A 16469-nucleotide genomic window follows, 5' to 3' on the forward strand; every position below is an offset into this window, starting at 1 on the left:
CACGGCAGCCCCATTGCTGGTAGTGCCTCACTCCACTCAACTGTCGGTGTTTTATAGGACAGGATCTGTAAAAGCTACGTAGAGGTTGAGTAGATTCTAGAAGTCACTGTTGTAGATTTTTAAGAATCAAGTCTGTATACTTTTTCAGTTGTCTTAACAAACACTTCTTGTCCTCTTCACTTAAGGATTCAATATAAATACCTTCATTAGTCAACTTCTGGATTGAAGTCTTTGCTTCTTCCAGTACTTTTTCAATGGATTCAATGGATTTCTATTGCTGGACAAAGATCTACTACTGTTGTAGCAGATGCCTGGATGGCATTGTTTAATGACCCAAGTGGTTTCAACAGTAGACTTACAAGAGAAAGAATGGCAATAGTCTTCTCTGAACGTAGTAGCAAAAGTAATCCACCAGCCTCACTACTTAGATACATCCCATCTTGGTAGATACTTTCCAAAGCCAGTAATAATGGCTGGAGTAATTTTAAGACCACAGCCAAGAGAAAGCCAGAGGGTTTTCCCAGGTTGGACTAATTTGAACCTCAGTCCCAGTGTATCTTCTATATTTTCCAAGATATTCAGTCTTTTTGGACTCTTGCTGAAAAAAGAATATAATGAAGACATTAAATTTGTAGCTTTTTAAATGTTTTAAATGTTTTTAAAGAGTCTGCAGCTCGTACTAGCGCTAGTTGGAGTATATGGCCTCTGTAGTGTGCATAGGAGACATTGGGGTTACACTTTTCTCTGAGCAAAGTTTGTACTCCACCATGTCTTCCAGAGAAGTCTGCAGCTTCATCAAATGCACAAGCAGCCATCTGTTTGGGGTCCAAATGACAAGCATTTAACTCTTCTAAGATGTGGGTTGTCATAGATGCAGCTGATGTGTCTTCTGTAACTTGAACATCTAGAAATGCATCTACTGGCCTACCACGGACATCAAGATAACATACACAGTGACTTAATACTTGATGCCCATTTGCATCGGTGCATTCATCAGCCATGTATGCAAATTTTTTGAATGTGGTGAGAGAGAGTTCTTCACTTTTTCAACTGTTGAGTCTTTCTCTGTTGCACTACATGCTTCTAGCCAGTCAGTTGAGTTTCTTGCAGAAAGATAGTGAGCATTTGCTGGTCTAGTTTGGAACCAGTGTTCAACTTCAGGATGAACAAGTGACAATGCACTTAACATTGGCCTCCAGTTTGTAGTGTGTGGTATCTTTTGCTTAAATAGAAAGTATGATGCCACAGCCATGTTTGTTCACATGAACTGTGTTGCGTCTCCAGCACTCTTAACAGCCTCATTAAAACTCACCGGTGTTGTCCTTGGTCAGCGGAGACTCAGAGTTCAGAGGTCCTTTCACATGAGTTCACCTCCCAGGTGGGGGGCAAGAAGGCACCTTGCTTGTTCCTCCAGCTGCTCACTGTTCGCTCTGGCCACTGTTGTTCGTTGCGCCACTGTTCACTCCATCGCTCTGTTGCCAATGGCCCTGAGCCGTCACCTTCTGCTGCCACCTGCCACTGTGACCTCTGCAAGTTGGTCTCTTGAGGTTCCACCCACCTCTCAGTGATTTCAGCTGAGCTCTCAGTGGGGGAACCTCGCTGCTAGTGCAGACTGGGCCGTCTCTTTCACAGAAACACTGTCCCACAGCAGGTCTAAGCACTTAGACCTGATTATCAGTGATTTCAGCTCTAGTGGTCACTTTACAAAAGACTATCTATGGAGCCTAATCAGCTCTGTCTTTAAACAGTGGAGAGAGGCAGGTCAAATAGTACTTGTGACTCAGGCAGACCATCAAGCAAAACATCCGTCCCCACCCTCTCTCGATCCCCTCAATCAGCACAGGCTAAGTACAGTTCTACTGCCCTTTACTCATACAATAAGAACAACAACATTTCATCCCTCCCCCCTCCCCCGCATTCAAGTGATTTGTAACCCAACCCCAGCCAAAATCTATCACTTGGGCAACACAGCTCTGTTTGCTGGATACCTAGGTAGATTAGGTGTGAATGTAAATACCATCTGGTCCTGAAGCCTTTCCCCCCAGCCCATCACTAGCTGTCAGGGAGAGCTCATTTAGACTTTGCTTACAAATCATAATTTGAAATTATTAGGTTGGCCAACATTACTGAAATGAATGCACTGACATGGTCATAAAAAACAACAGCTGTATAAGAAAGCTAGTCTATGTTCATACTTTTCAAATGTATTATACTTTTTCAGATACATGCATTTTATCATACCCTTTATATGCTTTTAAAGTGTGTATTAATGTTTCAATTTCAATTCAAATTTCCAAACAATCACTACATTAGCAACACTGTATGTAACCAGTTCACAAAACAGGGAGGGGGGTGATGGGGAAATTCAGGAGGGGTGTAGGGAAATCCCTGGTCCGAGCCTCTCCATAATCTTTCTGTTTTGAAGACAACATTCAGTAGCAAATCTTCACTCGAATTGCAGGCCTGAGCCATGCTTCTTTTACAGTTAAATACATTTGGCAATTTTTAAATTGATACAAGTTGTATTGGTCTTTCAGTAACTCACCCATGACTAGACTTCTAAAGGAAAATTTGGCAGGCCACCAGGAATTTAAAAGGGGTAAACTACTGAAGCTTGAAAATCAGCTGCACAACATGTTCTTTTTACATCTTAGGTTTTTTATAACGTACATCTGTACTGATATTTTCACACTGATTAGCACTGTTGAGCTTTTACTAGTTATTTACTAGACCCATTTAACTCCTCCTCCCCTCACTGTGGATTGACATACCACCTTTTAATGACTCCACCAGCCAAGTACCTGCCAAGGAGCTGCAGATTTCATACATTAATCTAAAAATAAACATTTTTGCAATTAAGCAAGCATTAATGCAATAGACTGAGGTCTTCAACATGTAATTAGACATTTATAATAAGTCCTAAAACACCTAGTTATATGCTAAAAAGGAAAAGCACTCAATACCCACAGTGTTAGGGATATAAAGAAGCAGACATTTTAAAAAGTATCAATAAAATCCAAGATGAAAAGGCGGCAAAGGACATTTGTTTATGAAAGTTACTTAAAAAAAAGCACTTAAACTTATAAAAACCCTAAAAATTCAGAATTAACTCCAAAGATCAGTCCTCAATTCACCCTCATGTGGCCAGAAATTGAAGCTATCATGGTCCTGTATCTAAGTAGCCCGAGGACAGTGAGCAATCTTGCATGTCCTGTACTTTGCAATAATTAGGCAAATAGGTTCAAACAATTTTTGCCTCTGATTTAAATATTCTGCCTTCAGGAATCCAAGATCTTTCCCCCATCCCACATTTCCATGTATATTTTTAGTGTAACGTGAATAAGATTGCCACGCACTGTAACATCTACCATTGTCTCATTACTGACACACAGACAATTCCATATACTCTAAGGAATCAGGACTTTAGAAATTACAATAAATACAGGACCAAGTACCTTGTGTCCCAGCTGAGCTGCCTCTCCCCGAGCTGCTGTTGCTATGGGATCAATAAGGTGCCCAATTTCCTGAACAACTGATGTCAACTGCTCCTGTAAAGCCTAACAAAAAGAGACATTGTCAGTTCTTTCCACAGCAATTCATTCACTGAGCCACACCATTTCACAAGATACCCTCATGCCAGCTGAACTGCAAAGAACTCTGTCAAACCACATTCAACGGTATAAAGAGCAGATGCAAACTAGTAAGTTTTATTTACATGCTTGTCCATTTCTCCACATTTATCTTCCCCTCTTGCAGGGTGCCCTGACAGAGGCTGTTTGCTGCACGTAAACATGAGGCACGGCGAAAAAAAGGCTCCTTCCAGCTCTGGCTTGCAATGCCTGTTCCTCCATTCGCTTCTAGCTCCAGTGGTAACATGACAAGTGATGCTATTGTTGCCTCTGATTTAATGACATTAGACTGCTCAGAAAAATTACCAGGACTGCTGAGCTAAACATGAATCAGCACTTTCAAGGCAACAGTGCAGCACAAAGAGGAAAGTTTTAATTGTGGACTCCATATACACTGATATGAAAGGGAACCGAAAAATAAGTAATCTCCAAGTAGGAGATATGGACTGATCTCCAAAATACGGTAGCGGAGACATAATGATAAAGAAGGGCAGGTATTAGAAATGCCAATACTTGAACTATTTCCCTCTAGTTCAAAGGCAGTTAATGCCTTTGTAGCCAGGATTTAGCTCATCCTGCAAAAAAACAAGAAATAAAACACCATCTTTATGATTTGCTTTATTTACATATTGCTTTAAATAAGACTTGGTAGCTTGATAGTGCTTATTCAAACTCCGAACACTATTAGCAAGGTGCAAAACAGGATGACATTTTTAACAAGAGGAAAGAGGAATTAAGTTGTTTTTAAAAAAACCCCACTTTTGTGGTAACTTCATACACTTTTATTTCTTAAGAGTCACGCCAGTAAGATGAAAGTTTTAGTGGTGTATCTAGCATTGCTGCTTAGCTTGGAAATAAACAATCACTCTTGCAAATGCAAGAGGGCAAATTTGAGAGAGAAGGATTTCATACCAATCTCATTAAAATTGGAAGAAAATGTAAAGCTGTTTTGCGTAGGAGACAGGGACAGTGATAACATTTACTATTAATGAGGAAACTTTACTTAAAATATGAAGTTTATCACTCAGAGTGCTCACTACATGCTATGAGTAATTGTTAGTAGCTTTTCTCTCATGAATATATTGAACACTTGCAATGTGGAATGCTTAGCTTGGGACTGTGCTGTCTGCTGTTCAATTTACTGAAGCAGTTGATCAATGTATGATATCTTAGTATTAAGGCACAAAAGCAAATATGCAAAAATGATGTCCCTGAGGCCTACTCTGATGAGCTGCTAAATCGCATCTAGTCATCCACCCTTAACAAAACACTCATTTCATCTTCATTTCTTGTTCCTTTGCTTTTTCCCCCATCTTATAATCTTATACACAATTTAAGCAAGCTCCATTCCCCAATAGGTAAACATCAATGTCATCCCAAATTTTATTTTGCCTCACTACCTTCCCTATCATAAAGCCCTATTAACACCATCATTAAACACCCCAGATTAGGCCAGAAATCAGTCTCCCCATGAACAAATCTGTGAATTTGCCGTAAGAGCCTTCTAATGGGAAAATTTCTCCCCTGAGGGCAGTCTGTGCTGCCTCTACACAGTTCCTAGTTCCAATGTTTTCCTTCTGATATGAAGGAAAGCAAAAGACAAGTAGGAGTGCTTAATTTTACTCAGTTACAGTGCAGTCTGCCTTACCTCAACTGAGATGTCATCCCTTGTGGCCAAGTTCTGACTGACTGCTGCAAGGGAAGCCTGCTCAATATCTCTAATACATCTATTGATTCCATCAATGGAGTAATCACATTCTCTCTGGCCCGGGGCTTTGTCCCTGAAACAAAAAGAAGATAGGGTAATTCAAGGTTGAAGAAGGTCCTCATTCATGAATTCACACACAAACGTATTTCATTAATAGACAATATATGAGGCAAGTGGAGCAGCAAGGAAGAGAACTAGGTTTGTTGTACCAATAAGGGTTTGATTCACATAAATAGCTGAAAGAAGAGGAGTACTTGTGGCACCTTAGAGACAAGTACTCCTATTCCTTTTGCGGATACAGACTAACACGGCTGCTTCTCTGAAACCTGTCATAAATAGCTGAGATATTCTGGATGTTTTGTGGCATGTAAGCCCTCGGGATTTGGCAAGAAAAGGGAGCTTTTAATGAAGCAGAACCAGGATACTCTCCCAGGTGAATAAGTAGCTGCACTAGCCACCTCAGAAAAGAGCCCTCCTAAGGTGGCCATGGCAGAGGACTTGAATAAGCAGGACTTAAGGAGCAACTGAGACAGATGAACAAAGCCTCTCACCTTCTGTTGAATGCAGGGGAGAAATCAACCAATAGCTCCATGAAGAACTCCTTGGGTATTAGGTAAGTTTTACTCTCAAACGCAAATACATTTTAATGGAAATTAATCTGTGGGGACTTTAATCTAGACTGGCAGTTTGTGGTTGAAATATAAAATCATGAAAGGACAATATTAACTTAGATGCTAATACACAGCCACCAACATACAGTTTATTCACTCAGTACCCAGTTCCACTAAGAGTTAGAATACATAATGTAATCCCTCTTTTCAAGTGTGTTTAAGTTTGTATACAAAGGAGATTTAGTGCTTCTTCTAAAATTAAGGCACGCGTGTGCGCACACATGCAAGAACAATCTTATAAAGTAAACAGGAAAAAAACTGTAGTAGAGAACAACATTCAAATATCAGAGGGGTAGCTGTGTTAGTCTGGATCTGTAAAAGCGGCAAAGAGTCCTGTGGCACCTTATAGACTAAGAGACATATTGGAGCATAAGCTTTCCTGAGTGAAGACCCACTTCGTCGGATGCATGCGACCTACGAAAACCTTATGCTCCAATATGTCTCTTAGTCTATAAGGTGCCACAGGACTCTTTGCCGCTTTAACAACATTCAGGTTACTTTGGTCCTGATATAGCAAAGCACTTCAGAATGTGCTTTGCTGAATCAGATCGCTAGACATACCATTTGATTTGCCTCAAAATTATTGTCAATTTGTAGGGAATGTTTTCCATGTTCTGAATACTGCTAAGTGTGTTTTAAATATGTTCCAATTTACATAGGCCCTACCATATTTTCTGCTCTATTTGCTTTAAACTCAATAAAAGGAGGAACTTGACAAAACCCCCACTTTCCAGAGCTGTGCAATCATCAATAATGATTGCACACAAAGTATAAACAGAGAGACCTTGTGCACTATAGAATGCAATCAATATTTGTCAAACAGACAAAGGCACAAGCTGGTAAGGAATTAAATTTCATTTTCAAGCTTTGAAGAATGAATAAAACAATGGAGGGCAATAGTGAAAAAATAACTCTCTTACCACAGCTCCCTCTGTCCCTTCAACTATCCATGACTTACTCTTCAGCTATATAGAATAAGAAACATTTGCTCTATGGAAAGCAAATGATGTTCAAGTCCCTTTACATGGTTTTCATTGATAAAATGACAATGGCAGCATGGGCCATTAGGTACCACCATTTCATTCTACATACTGGATAAGGTGCTGGGGCATTATGACATGAGAGTGGAAGATAAAAAAAAGTTATGACAGAAAACACACCTAATGGAAGTGATCAGACTCTTAATTGAATCTGAAACCGTGTGCGAATGCCCAGCAAGTATAGACCAGGTAGGTGGATCTTTTGGATTGATGGCCAGCGAACGAGCAGTTTTGATCAATAAAGCTGAGCTCTCCAACATCGTCTTGGCGGAAATCAGAATTGGCTCCTGTGCTCGAGATCCCTGTGATCAAAAGAGCAGCAAGACACATGCACGGGGAACAGAATTAGAATCTTCTTCAAAACAAGTGGCAAATGCTTGGACTCGCCTGCATTCTAACAAAGACAAGTATTGAGGGAGGACTGAACGTAACACTGAACTATTCATCTCTCCCACACTAACAGGAAATGCAGAACATTTGTAAGCCACCCTTGGAACTTGTCAATTTATTTTGCTCCTGAAGAACTGGTTCTATTTAGGGCATGCGTAGATCATCAAGATCTGCACCATCACGTAATATTAGACGGGGAGAAGTCACTGCAGTAAATTCACTGTAGAAAGCAAAAAAATCTGGCTAATTTTCTGTTTGCTGTAATTAAGGAGACCGCTTTCAGATTAGCAAAGGGGATACATTCAAGTGAAAAGAGAAGCCCATGACTCCTGCCAAATGGAGAACTGGTGGGTATAATTTAGCAGCATGATAGCCAGTTGTAACCATTATGAGATATAGGCAAACATGCCTTCTCAGAGGATTAGTTGAATATGGCCTATAATATTGTAACTGGGTTACAATATTTGTACCTAATATCCTGATTGGATGCCAGCAAGATAGAAACACCAACTACAACAGGCCTGGAGGGGGCAGGCCCCAAGCCTACATTAAGTCCCACAACATGTGGATCCGGACAGACATAATTACTGAATCCTCTGCTTCTGCTGTCTCCAGTTTGGGATGAGGCCACTGAAAGCAGGAAACAGTTTGCAAATCAACTCTGAACATGTCTGCAATGCTATATAAGCGCTGTTACAATGGGATTTTACATAGTTTTGAACGAGCTTTAGTCTCCCAAAATGTGAAATGGTTTTGTTTTGTGAAACATAACTCCCCACAAAAAACTACTTCTTGTCAGCACAAATTCCCACCACTTGATCCAGACGCGGGACAACTGTCACGTAAGCCATTCAGTGCATCCTAAGTGATAATTTCATTTTAAATTGTAATGCTGGCTTTGAAACCTGGCAGATTTATGACTTCCCCAGATGGTGAGAAGTATCTGACACAACGTGCAAGTCATTAGTACCACATTACATGCTAGCAACAAGAGATAAAAGTTGTTATTCCAGCATCACAAGGCTTGTCATGCTTGTACGAAATTCAAGGTCAGTGATTAACTGAAAGAGAGCACTGCCTACAAGAGGTCCATACGAAGGAACTCAAGGAATGCAGCCTGGCAGATGAGATCAGCCCTTCAGTGAGGGCAGAGGTTTCAACCAGGAATGAGCTTTTGTCGCAGGGTATCAGTTGTACACGGAAGGTGGGAAAAACTATGTTTCACGTATCTGTGCTGTAAGCAATTCTTAAGGGAAAAGAAGGAATCTTGAACACAGGACTGGCCAAGTAAGAAAAATAAAGGATTATTCACTCCTTTGGTTGACAGTGATCACTTGTTACTTTAAATCAGTGGTTCTCAAACTTTTGTACTGGTGACCCCTTTCACATAGCAAGCCTCTGAGTTTGACCCCCTCTTATAAATTAAAAACACTTAATATATTTAACACCATTAGAAATGCTGGATGCAAAGCGGGGCTTGGGTTGGCGGCAGACAGCTCACGACATGTCCCGGGTAATAACCGACCCCCAGTTTTAAATCCACATAAATTTTGTTCCTGATTTGGGATCATAAGACCTGATCCTGCAATGAGTTCTGCTTGCCCACATGGAACTCAATGTAGGATCAAGTTCTTCAAAGGTTTTCCTGGTTACAAAAGTTTAACTCCACATTTTAACTTTGATAATAAAGCTAACTTGAGGGCAGGAGAGCACCTCACATGGTTACTTTGTGATACAAATAAAACTCTCTACCTACCTCCATGCTGATCTGGGCTGGTATACTGACAAACTCTGGATTGGACGCAAATGCTGTCAGATTTTCCACAGCTTCAATCAAAGGTGCAGTCGCAATTCTACACTTATTGCGGTTATCTTCAGAGAAATCACCGTCCAGGGCCTGGCAAAGAACATGGCAATTAGTCTCTGGCATGCAAGAGCCCATTTATAAAGGCTCAGCAGGGTCATATACTGAAGGAAGATGGTTTAATTCACTGTAACTTTCAAAACATTTATAACATTTGAGATTTTCAAAGAGATTTGAAAGTTCCTCCAGACACAAGACTGATCTTAACACTTTAGAAAAAAGAAGTAAAATTTAACACAGTATGTTTCTTCACTTATTCATATGATTATTGACCCCAAGCCCAAAGCAGCTGTGCTGCTACGAAGAACAGGAAAAAAGCTTAAAATAACTGCACTCTGATGACTTCCCATAAATCATGTTTTAATACCTCAAGTCCACAGAGGTGGAAGTTGCTAACAAGTTGATCCTTTTCTTAGAAACTAAAACCTCTAAACCAGACATTCGTCTTCATAGCTGTTATTGACTCATTCTCACATAAGTGAACTCATCTCCTTCATAATCTTGCAGGAAACAGCTCAACATGAAAGCAGCTTCAGTGGAAAATCATAACAAAATCAAGTCCTCCGAATATAGTTGTTTTACAAGAATTTTAGCAGCAGGCCATCTAACGGCTTACTGAAAGATTCAGATTTCGTGAATGTACCTTGATAGTTTTCACCAGGTTGGCGGTGCTGTTTGCGACCTCCTTAGCAGATTGCACAAAATGTCTCTTGGCAACGGGGTTGGCTGTCTTCGATGAAGCAATACGACAAGCGTTACACAAAGCAGAAGTATGCTTGGCCACTATTGTGGCAGCTGATAAAACCTGAAAAAACAGATGGCACAAAAGAGGTGAAGAACCAGGCAAAGGAACGAGGTAGTAATGACATTCTAATTCTGAACAAACAGCGATTCAAACCCTTTCTATGTTCACAAACTGAGTATTTCCCCTCACCAACCATCCATATAAAGCAAACAGATGGCTCCTAATGAAACCCAGAAAAGGTCTCATTACAATCCTCTGGAAAGAGTTACCTGTGATGGGCTACTCGCTGGATCCACCAGATTCTGACATGCCATCTGGATTGCCTGATTGGCCCTGGCAAACTGGATAGGATCGACAAGCCCCTGGTGACCAGCCTGACTGTTGGGATCTGAGATGCCAACCAGGTAAGCGGCCTAGAAAGGGAGCAAGATTAACTTAAAAGCAAATGTGAAGATTATGCTAAACCCATTCCAACTGTTCAATGAGCCAGCCAAATGTTTACTGACCAGGGTGATCAGGCTGTAGTTAGAAGTCATATAGCAAAGCTGCTATTAATAAATGCCTAGCAACAAGTCTGTAGGAGGATGTAAAAGCTGGCGTGTCTGTAATATGATTTGTGAAATCTCATTAGCCTGAACAAAACTACTCAGCAAAATCCAAAGGGTAAAGATACTTCATTATCCAATAAGCATCGAAGGAGAACTGATTTATCCCTAGGGTAGCCAGGTAAGAACTCTGATGCTGACTGTTCAAGTAACTTTCATCCACCCAGAGCAGCCAGATTTTGAGGGGCCCAGTATTTCAGTCAGCTATGAATAGAAAACTGAAGACTACAGTTGCCCACACATCACCTTTTCACACCTTGATGAAAAAACTGTCCTCTTCAATGTACAATGAAACATAAAGTTACATGTGTTAGTCACAGCACAAAAGAGATGCTTTGTTTCTAGAGCTGACTGTAGGGCCCATCCAGCTGCAGGCTACACCCCAGGTAAGGACACATAATGGTCAGTGATAATCTCAGTTTTTATTTAAACAATGATTCTACACTTCTCACCACAGAGATCAGGATTTATTTATATAGTCAAAGCTATATTTGGAGGTTTCTTTCTGATTTCCTTTACAGATAGGACTAACTGTGGGGCCCAGGAAGCCCACAGTCACAGATTAATTATATTTTTGTGTGTGGGGAGTGGAGGGGGAAAAGGACAGCAGAGCAATTTGCAGCTGCATAGGATGGTCCCTCAGAGTTGGCTCCTCCACTGAGAAGGCAATATAGCTTTTGGTCAGCAGGGGGAGCAGCTCAATAACTTGGGACTCAGGCTGGTTTGAAATATGCAATTTTGGCAGACTGATCCAACAACATTAATACACCTCTGAATGTTGCAACATTTTAAGCTTCTTAGATACTGAGAAAATATCCAGACAGTCGTAATGGGTCTAAAACATACATTTACCATAATCTCTTTTCCTTTGCTAAAAGGGAATGAGATTATGTATAGTTTGAAGACATGGGCTGATTATTAGAAATGACCCCCAGAACGCATTTTTTGTTATTAGCTTAAGGCACAAAGCTCAAGTTACCCAGCTTCCAAGTAACTCAGGCTTGCCTGTGCTTCCTTCTACAAAATTAGTTCTGAGGGGGCAAGATCTTGGGGAGTGTGCATAGAACTGGGAGGTACAAACACACAAATTCATGGCATGGCTCTGACACTTACTTCCTCTATAAACTTGGGAAACTCATTTAACCTCCCTGCCTCATTCTCCCTCCATACAAAACAGGCATAATATTGCTTCCCTCACCTCACAAGTGTGCTGTGATGCCATATTACTTAATGTGTGTCCCACTCTTCCAAGATGAAAAACACTGAACAATGCAAATATTTTGATTCTTTGGCCAACAGGAATGAAAGCTCAAATATTCACACGCACAAGATACAGCAATACAGAAACAAACAGATTCATATTTGTTTTACAGGCTTCATGAACAAGTGGTTACCTGGGCTGCAGCCTCTGTGAGACCACAAAGAGCCTTGGAAGCAACTCCAACACATTCTCCAAAGACCAGCAAATCCCCAGTCTTGGCATTCTGGGAAATGCCTGCCATTGACTCTCCAAGGACCTTAACAATTGAAAATAGGGTAAATTATTCCCCCAATATACTTCACTCTACACGGCAGTGTTTTCCAAGCTTTCCTGGACTGCACACAGAAGCAACTACTCAGCACAGCTTCTTTGTCTGACCCAAAACACTTGCTGAAACTTAGTGGAAAAAGTACTTGCAGCTTGGCATACAGGAAACGTCCCAACATCGGAATGCCTGTAAAATTTTAGTGTTTGTCCCACCGAAGCCTATCTTGCTTGGTTTTTTTTTTTAGCTTGCAATGTCTTTGGTATAGCAGCAAAGCAAACGAATTCCATGTTCCAGTGCATTAGGCATCCTCCTTTTCTTTTAGATTATGAAGATTTTGGGATTATTCCAACACATCACACACTGAAAAGGCCAAAATGAAGATGCACTAAAACTTTCAGGGGAGGATTTCCAGAGTATGGTAAGATTTTCACTGTAAAATACTTTTGCGGTGATGTAGTGGTAACTTTTAACACTTACAGAATTGATTAACCCCTATGGAGTAGACACAGTGAAAAACTAATTTCAGTTTGAATCACAGCTGGAACAAAGGTTTATTCCAATAGGCAAAGCTACTCAATTAACACAAGCTTTTTTGGCGGGGCTGGTGGGGGGAAATGAAGTTTTAAAACTAAAAAAGTTGTTTCCCATAGATTATGATTTTTTTCTAGTTTAAACACAGGACATAAAATAGCTAAAATTAATCCACATTTTACAGTACTTGCTGGTATGCTGAAGTATTTGGATTGCTAGTGAGTTAAGTCTCAGACAATATCACAAGGCAATCACATGACACTAAATGCTATCAGCACAGTAGGTCTTCAGATGAACAAACAAGCCAAACAGCAGCATAAAGATTGCTCACAAGAGTCTCAAATGGAGTTTTACCAGAGAATTTCATAAAGTTAGAGCACAAGAATTTTTCCTAGAAGCAGACCTTCTTTTTCCAATGTATTTTATTAGCATGCAAACCCCTCCATTGATTAGAAATTGTTTAGCACATACACACAGAAGTAGAGTAACAGAATTACCTTGGAGTTTTCCATAACACCTTCAATACAATCAAAATATGAGAGGTCGCTTACAGGTTCATTGGGGTTATCCAGCATTCCCTTAACTGTCTGAAAGAAAGGAGAGCAGCTTCAGTTACTACAGTAGCTATAACACGGATCTGAGCCACACAAATACACCACCACAATAATTAAACCAGTGGACACATCTGCACATCCTAGTTTCTTTATCTCCAGGCAAAGAAATATGATTCCCAGACACTGCAGTATGTAGATATTTTCGTTACTGACTATTTGTAAACTTTCCTCTGTGTTACCATATCACAAACTGGCAAACCCCCTTTCGAACTCAGAGCCTTCCTGGGAATAAAAACATTGATTCAAGAAGCTGCCACCTCTTGTTACCTGCTGTGTGGAGACACAAAGAGTCACCTGGCTAAATGTAAGTGCACCATCTGCTTGCATTTTTTTCCCCTGCCAACAGAACCTCCCAGCACCGTTCCCTCTGTCAAATGCTATCGGAAAATACTGATGTGACAAGTAGAATTAAGTAAGAGTTGCCCTTCTCCTGGGGTGAACCCAGACCTTGAGAGTACTGCACAGAGTTATCCAAGGGAGAAGCTACTTCATATATTGTAAACAGGAATCAATATATTTGGACAAAACTATTCTCACAACATAAAAAAAAATATCCAAAGGGCAAGTCTCCTCTTTTGCTTAAATTGTTTTTTTTAAGCTGATTTTCATGCTTACAGTCAAGAACGGAAGCTGAATAACAGCCCGATGAGCTGTATATAACACACTTTCCAACATGAGTGAAATCAGGAAGTACAGGAAGTTAGTAAGGGGCTACAGCTGAAAGATTTGCTGCATTATTTTCTTCAGCAAAGGAAATCTGAGCAAGAATTTAAATGTTAGATCTTTTATCAGAGCTTAACTTCTAACTCTAAAGCAATTTTCTGAAGTTGAGCCATGCTTTGTCTGCTGTCTTGTAACAGCCTAAAAGTTATGGTCAAGATCATTTCCTTTAAGCACTTTACTGTCAGTTATCTTACTGTATGAAAAAGGCAGTGTTAACAAGAGATCTCTTCCGCCAACAGTTCTGCTGTTGCTTCCTGCTCCCCTCTTTCTCTATCCCCTAGAATACTTTAATACCCTGCTCCACCCCTCCGTAGCAATTTACTGAGTAGCAGTGAGCAAATCATGTTCTATCCACATATTCACTGCTCCAGAGACAGGAGCTGTACGACTCCCTGGACAGATGACAGGAAGGAGCGAAAAAACAGAACAGCAGATTGACAGTTAAAATGCAACTGCTGCTGCTAAAAACCCTCCCGTCTGTTCCTTATCCTGAAGTGCTAGGAGTGACTTGCCACATCCATCTGCCTAGGGAGAGTTAAACAAGGTCTCCATACTCCTGGGAAAGCACAAAGTCTGTGCAGCTTTGCTTGATCTGATCCACAGGGCAGGCCCCAGGGTATGTGGACACTATACTTAAGTCACTGATGAAACACTTGAGTTCTGCTAACGCTATACTTCCCAGTTATTGTAGGGAGCCTCAGGAGGCAAGTAGGAGAAATTGGTGAATGAGGTAGGGAAAAAGGCAGGTGATGGGGAAACACCCTTATAGCTTAACCATAATAAAAATGAAATGGGGAGCACCTATTAATGTTGATGGGCACTCCTATAAGCTTCTTATAGGTTTACCTAGGTCTAGCTTCAGACCCGGCTGCTGCCTCTGTTTCCCCTTCTGCCCAAGTTCATCTGGACTTCACACTGCAGGGGTTTTCCCACTAACAGTCTCCTTTTCAAGAGTCTGGGTTATTAACCAAGTTCAAAACACCACGAATCTTCCACCCAGCCTTCCTCAGACAAAATTAGTCATTTCAGTAGGGAACTGGCTTCAGCATCCACCTAGCTTTTCCCATAGGCTCAAGTCTTTGCAGCGCTTTATCAGAGCTTCCCCTTGCTTATAGCTCTCCCACCAGGCCCACAGACCTTGGCAACTCTCCTCGCTGAGGATTCCCTCCCAGCAGGCTCCTGCTCCTTACAGGTCTCTGGAGAGGTGTCACCTGTCTTCTCAACATGGCTCCATTTTACATGGAAGAAGCTACAGGCAGTCAATCTCATTTCTAGTTTGACTTTTGTATTAATATGGGCAAATCTCACAGAAATGGACAATTAACAGTAATGAACAAAGACAGGGATAGCAAGAGAGCAAGCACTGTGTAAGCTTTCATCCAAAGCTCTGCTAATATTTGCTATTTGTGTCCAGGGACTCTGATCAGAGCTTGCCAGTCACATCAACCTGGGTGCTAGCAGGTCTGAGACCTCATTTGTTCACTCAGTGCTAATTCCTTTCTGCTCTACTATCGCTTTTTCCTCCAGTTAAATCCCACCTCTCGCCACTCCTCCTTTGGGATCAAAGAATCAAGGAAGAGCTGTGTAATCAGCCTATAAGTTTTTCCATTGACTTTCTCCTTGGTCTGTGTTATTAAAAATATCACTCTTCACTGATATTTCCATACACTGGTCATGCAGTAAATCAAGGAGAAAAGTTGACTTTAAGCACAACTGTACTGTACACAGGTGATTTGAAATTTAAAAGCAAAAGAAAAAAGTGTTTTGTTTAGTGGTAAAAATGCCAGGGCAACGTCCTTGGACTTTTACTGCTGAGAGTTCTTACAAATATTCACTGAAACTGTTACTGTTATTAAAAGTGTGACAGCTCCATATCTCCACTCCCACACCTACTATAACACACTTAGCACTGGTTGCATTTCAGCTTGAATTCATCATCGTGACATTCTTCTCCCTCCCTCCCCGCTCTTCCCCCTACAAAAATCAAAGCATTTTGATGCTTGTTGCCAACCCAAAATCATTGGATTTGAGATTTCCCAATAACTCTGTTAATATGCCTTTTCTAAATAATATAATTAATAAAGAGAAGAAACAAAGCACAGCACCGTAACATTTCTGATTTAGAGACTCATTCTCTTTGCCCCACTGAACAAGGCACATCCACAGATGAAAACTGAGGATCTCTCCTGGCAGCAGCTCTGAACTGTGGCAAAGTCACACGCTGTAGCTTGAAACAATTTCTACAAGTACACTGTAACAAACTGAGAGCCAAATGAGACTACACTCTGTTGTACCCACTTTTATTAGGGCCAAATTTGGTTTTGAGTGTTAGTACCACCCCACTCCTTTCCTTACAAGATCCTAAACCATTTGGCTTTAGGGATCATGACCTCTTCTACAATCATTTAAGAAGCCCTTGC

General features: G+C 40.8%; 1 protein-coding gene across 4 annotated transcripts in view; it reads right to left on the reverse strand.

Annotated features, from left to right (window-relative positions):
• Nucleotides 1–16469, reverse strand: part of TLN2 (talin 2) — a 342028-nt gene that overhangs the window by 75828 nt on the left and 249731 nt on the right. For all 4 annotated transcript variants that reach the window (XM_074966154.1, XM_074966153.1, XM_074966156.1 and 1 more), the window contains 8 exons: nt 13210–13299; nt 12047–12169; nt 10317–10460; nt 9946–10107; nt 9195–9335; nt 7169–7350; nt 5278–5410; nt 3456–3557 (listed from right to left, as the gene is read on the reverse strand). In XM_074966154.1, coding sequence (XP_074822255.1) covers nt 3456–3557; nt 5278–5410; nt 7169–7350; nt 9195–9335; nt 9946–10107; nt 10317–10460; nt 12047–12169; nt 13210–13299 — 1077 coding nt within the window. The remainder of the gene's footprint in view (nt 1–3455; nt 3558–5277; nt 5411–7168; nt 7351–9194; nt 9336–9945; nt 10108–10316; nt 10461–12046; nt 12170–13209; nt 13300–16469) is intronic.

This window comes from Natator depressus, chromosome 10 (genome assembly GCF_965152275.1).
Source record: "Natator depressus isolate rNatDep1 chromosome 10, rNatDep2.hap1, whole genome shotgun sequence".
NCBI lineage: Eukaryota > Metazoa > Chordata > Testudines > Cheloniidae > Natator > Natator depressus.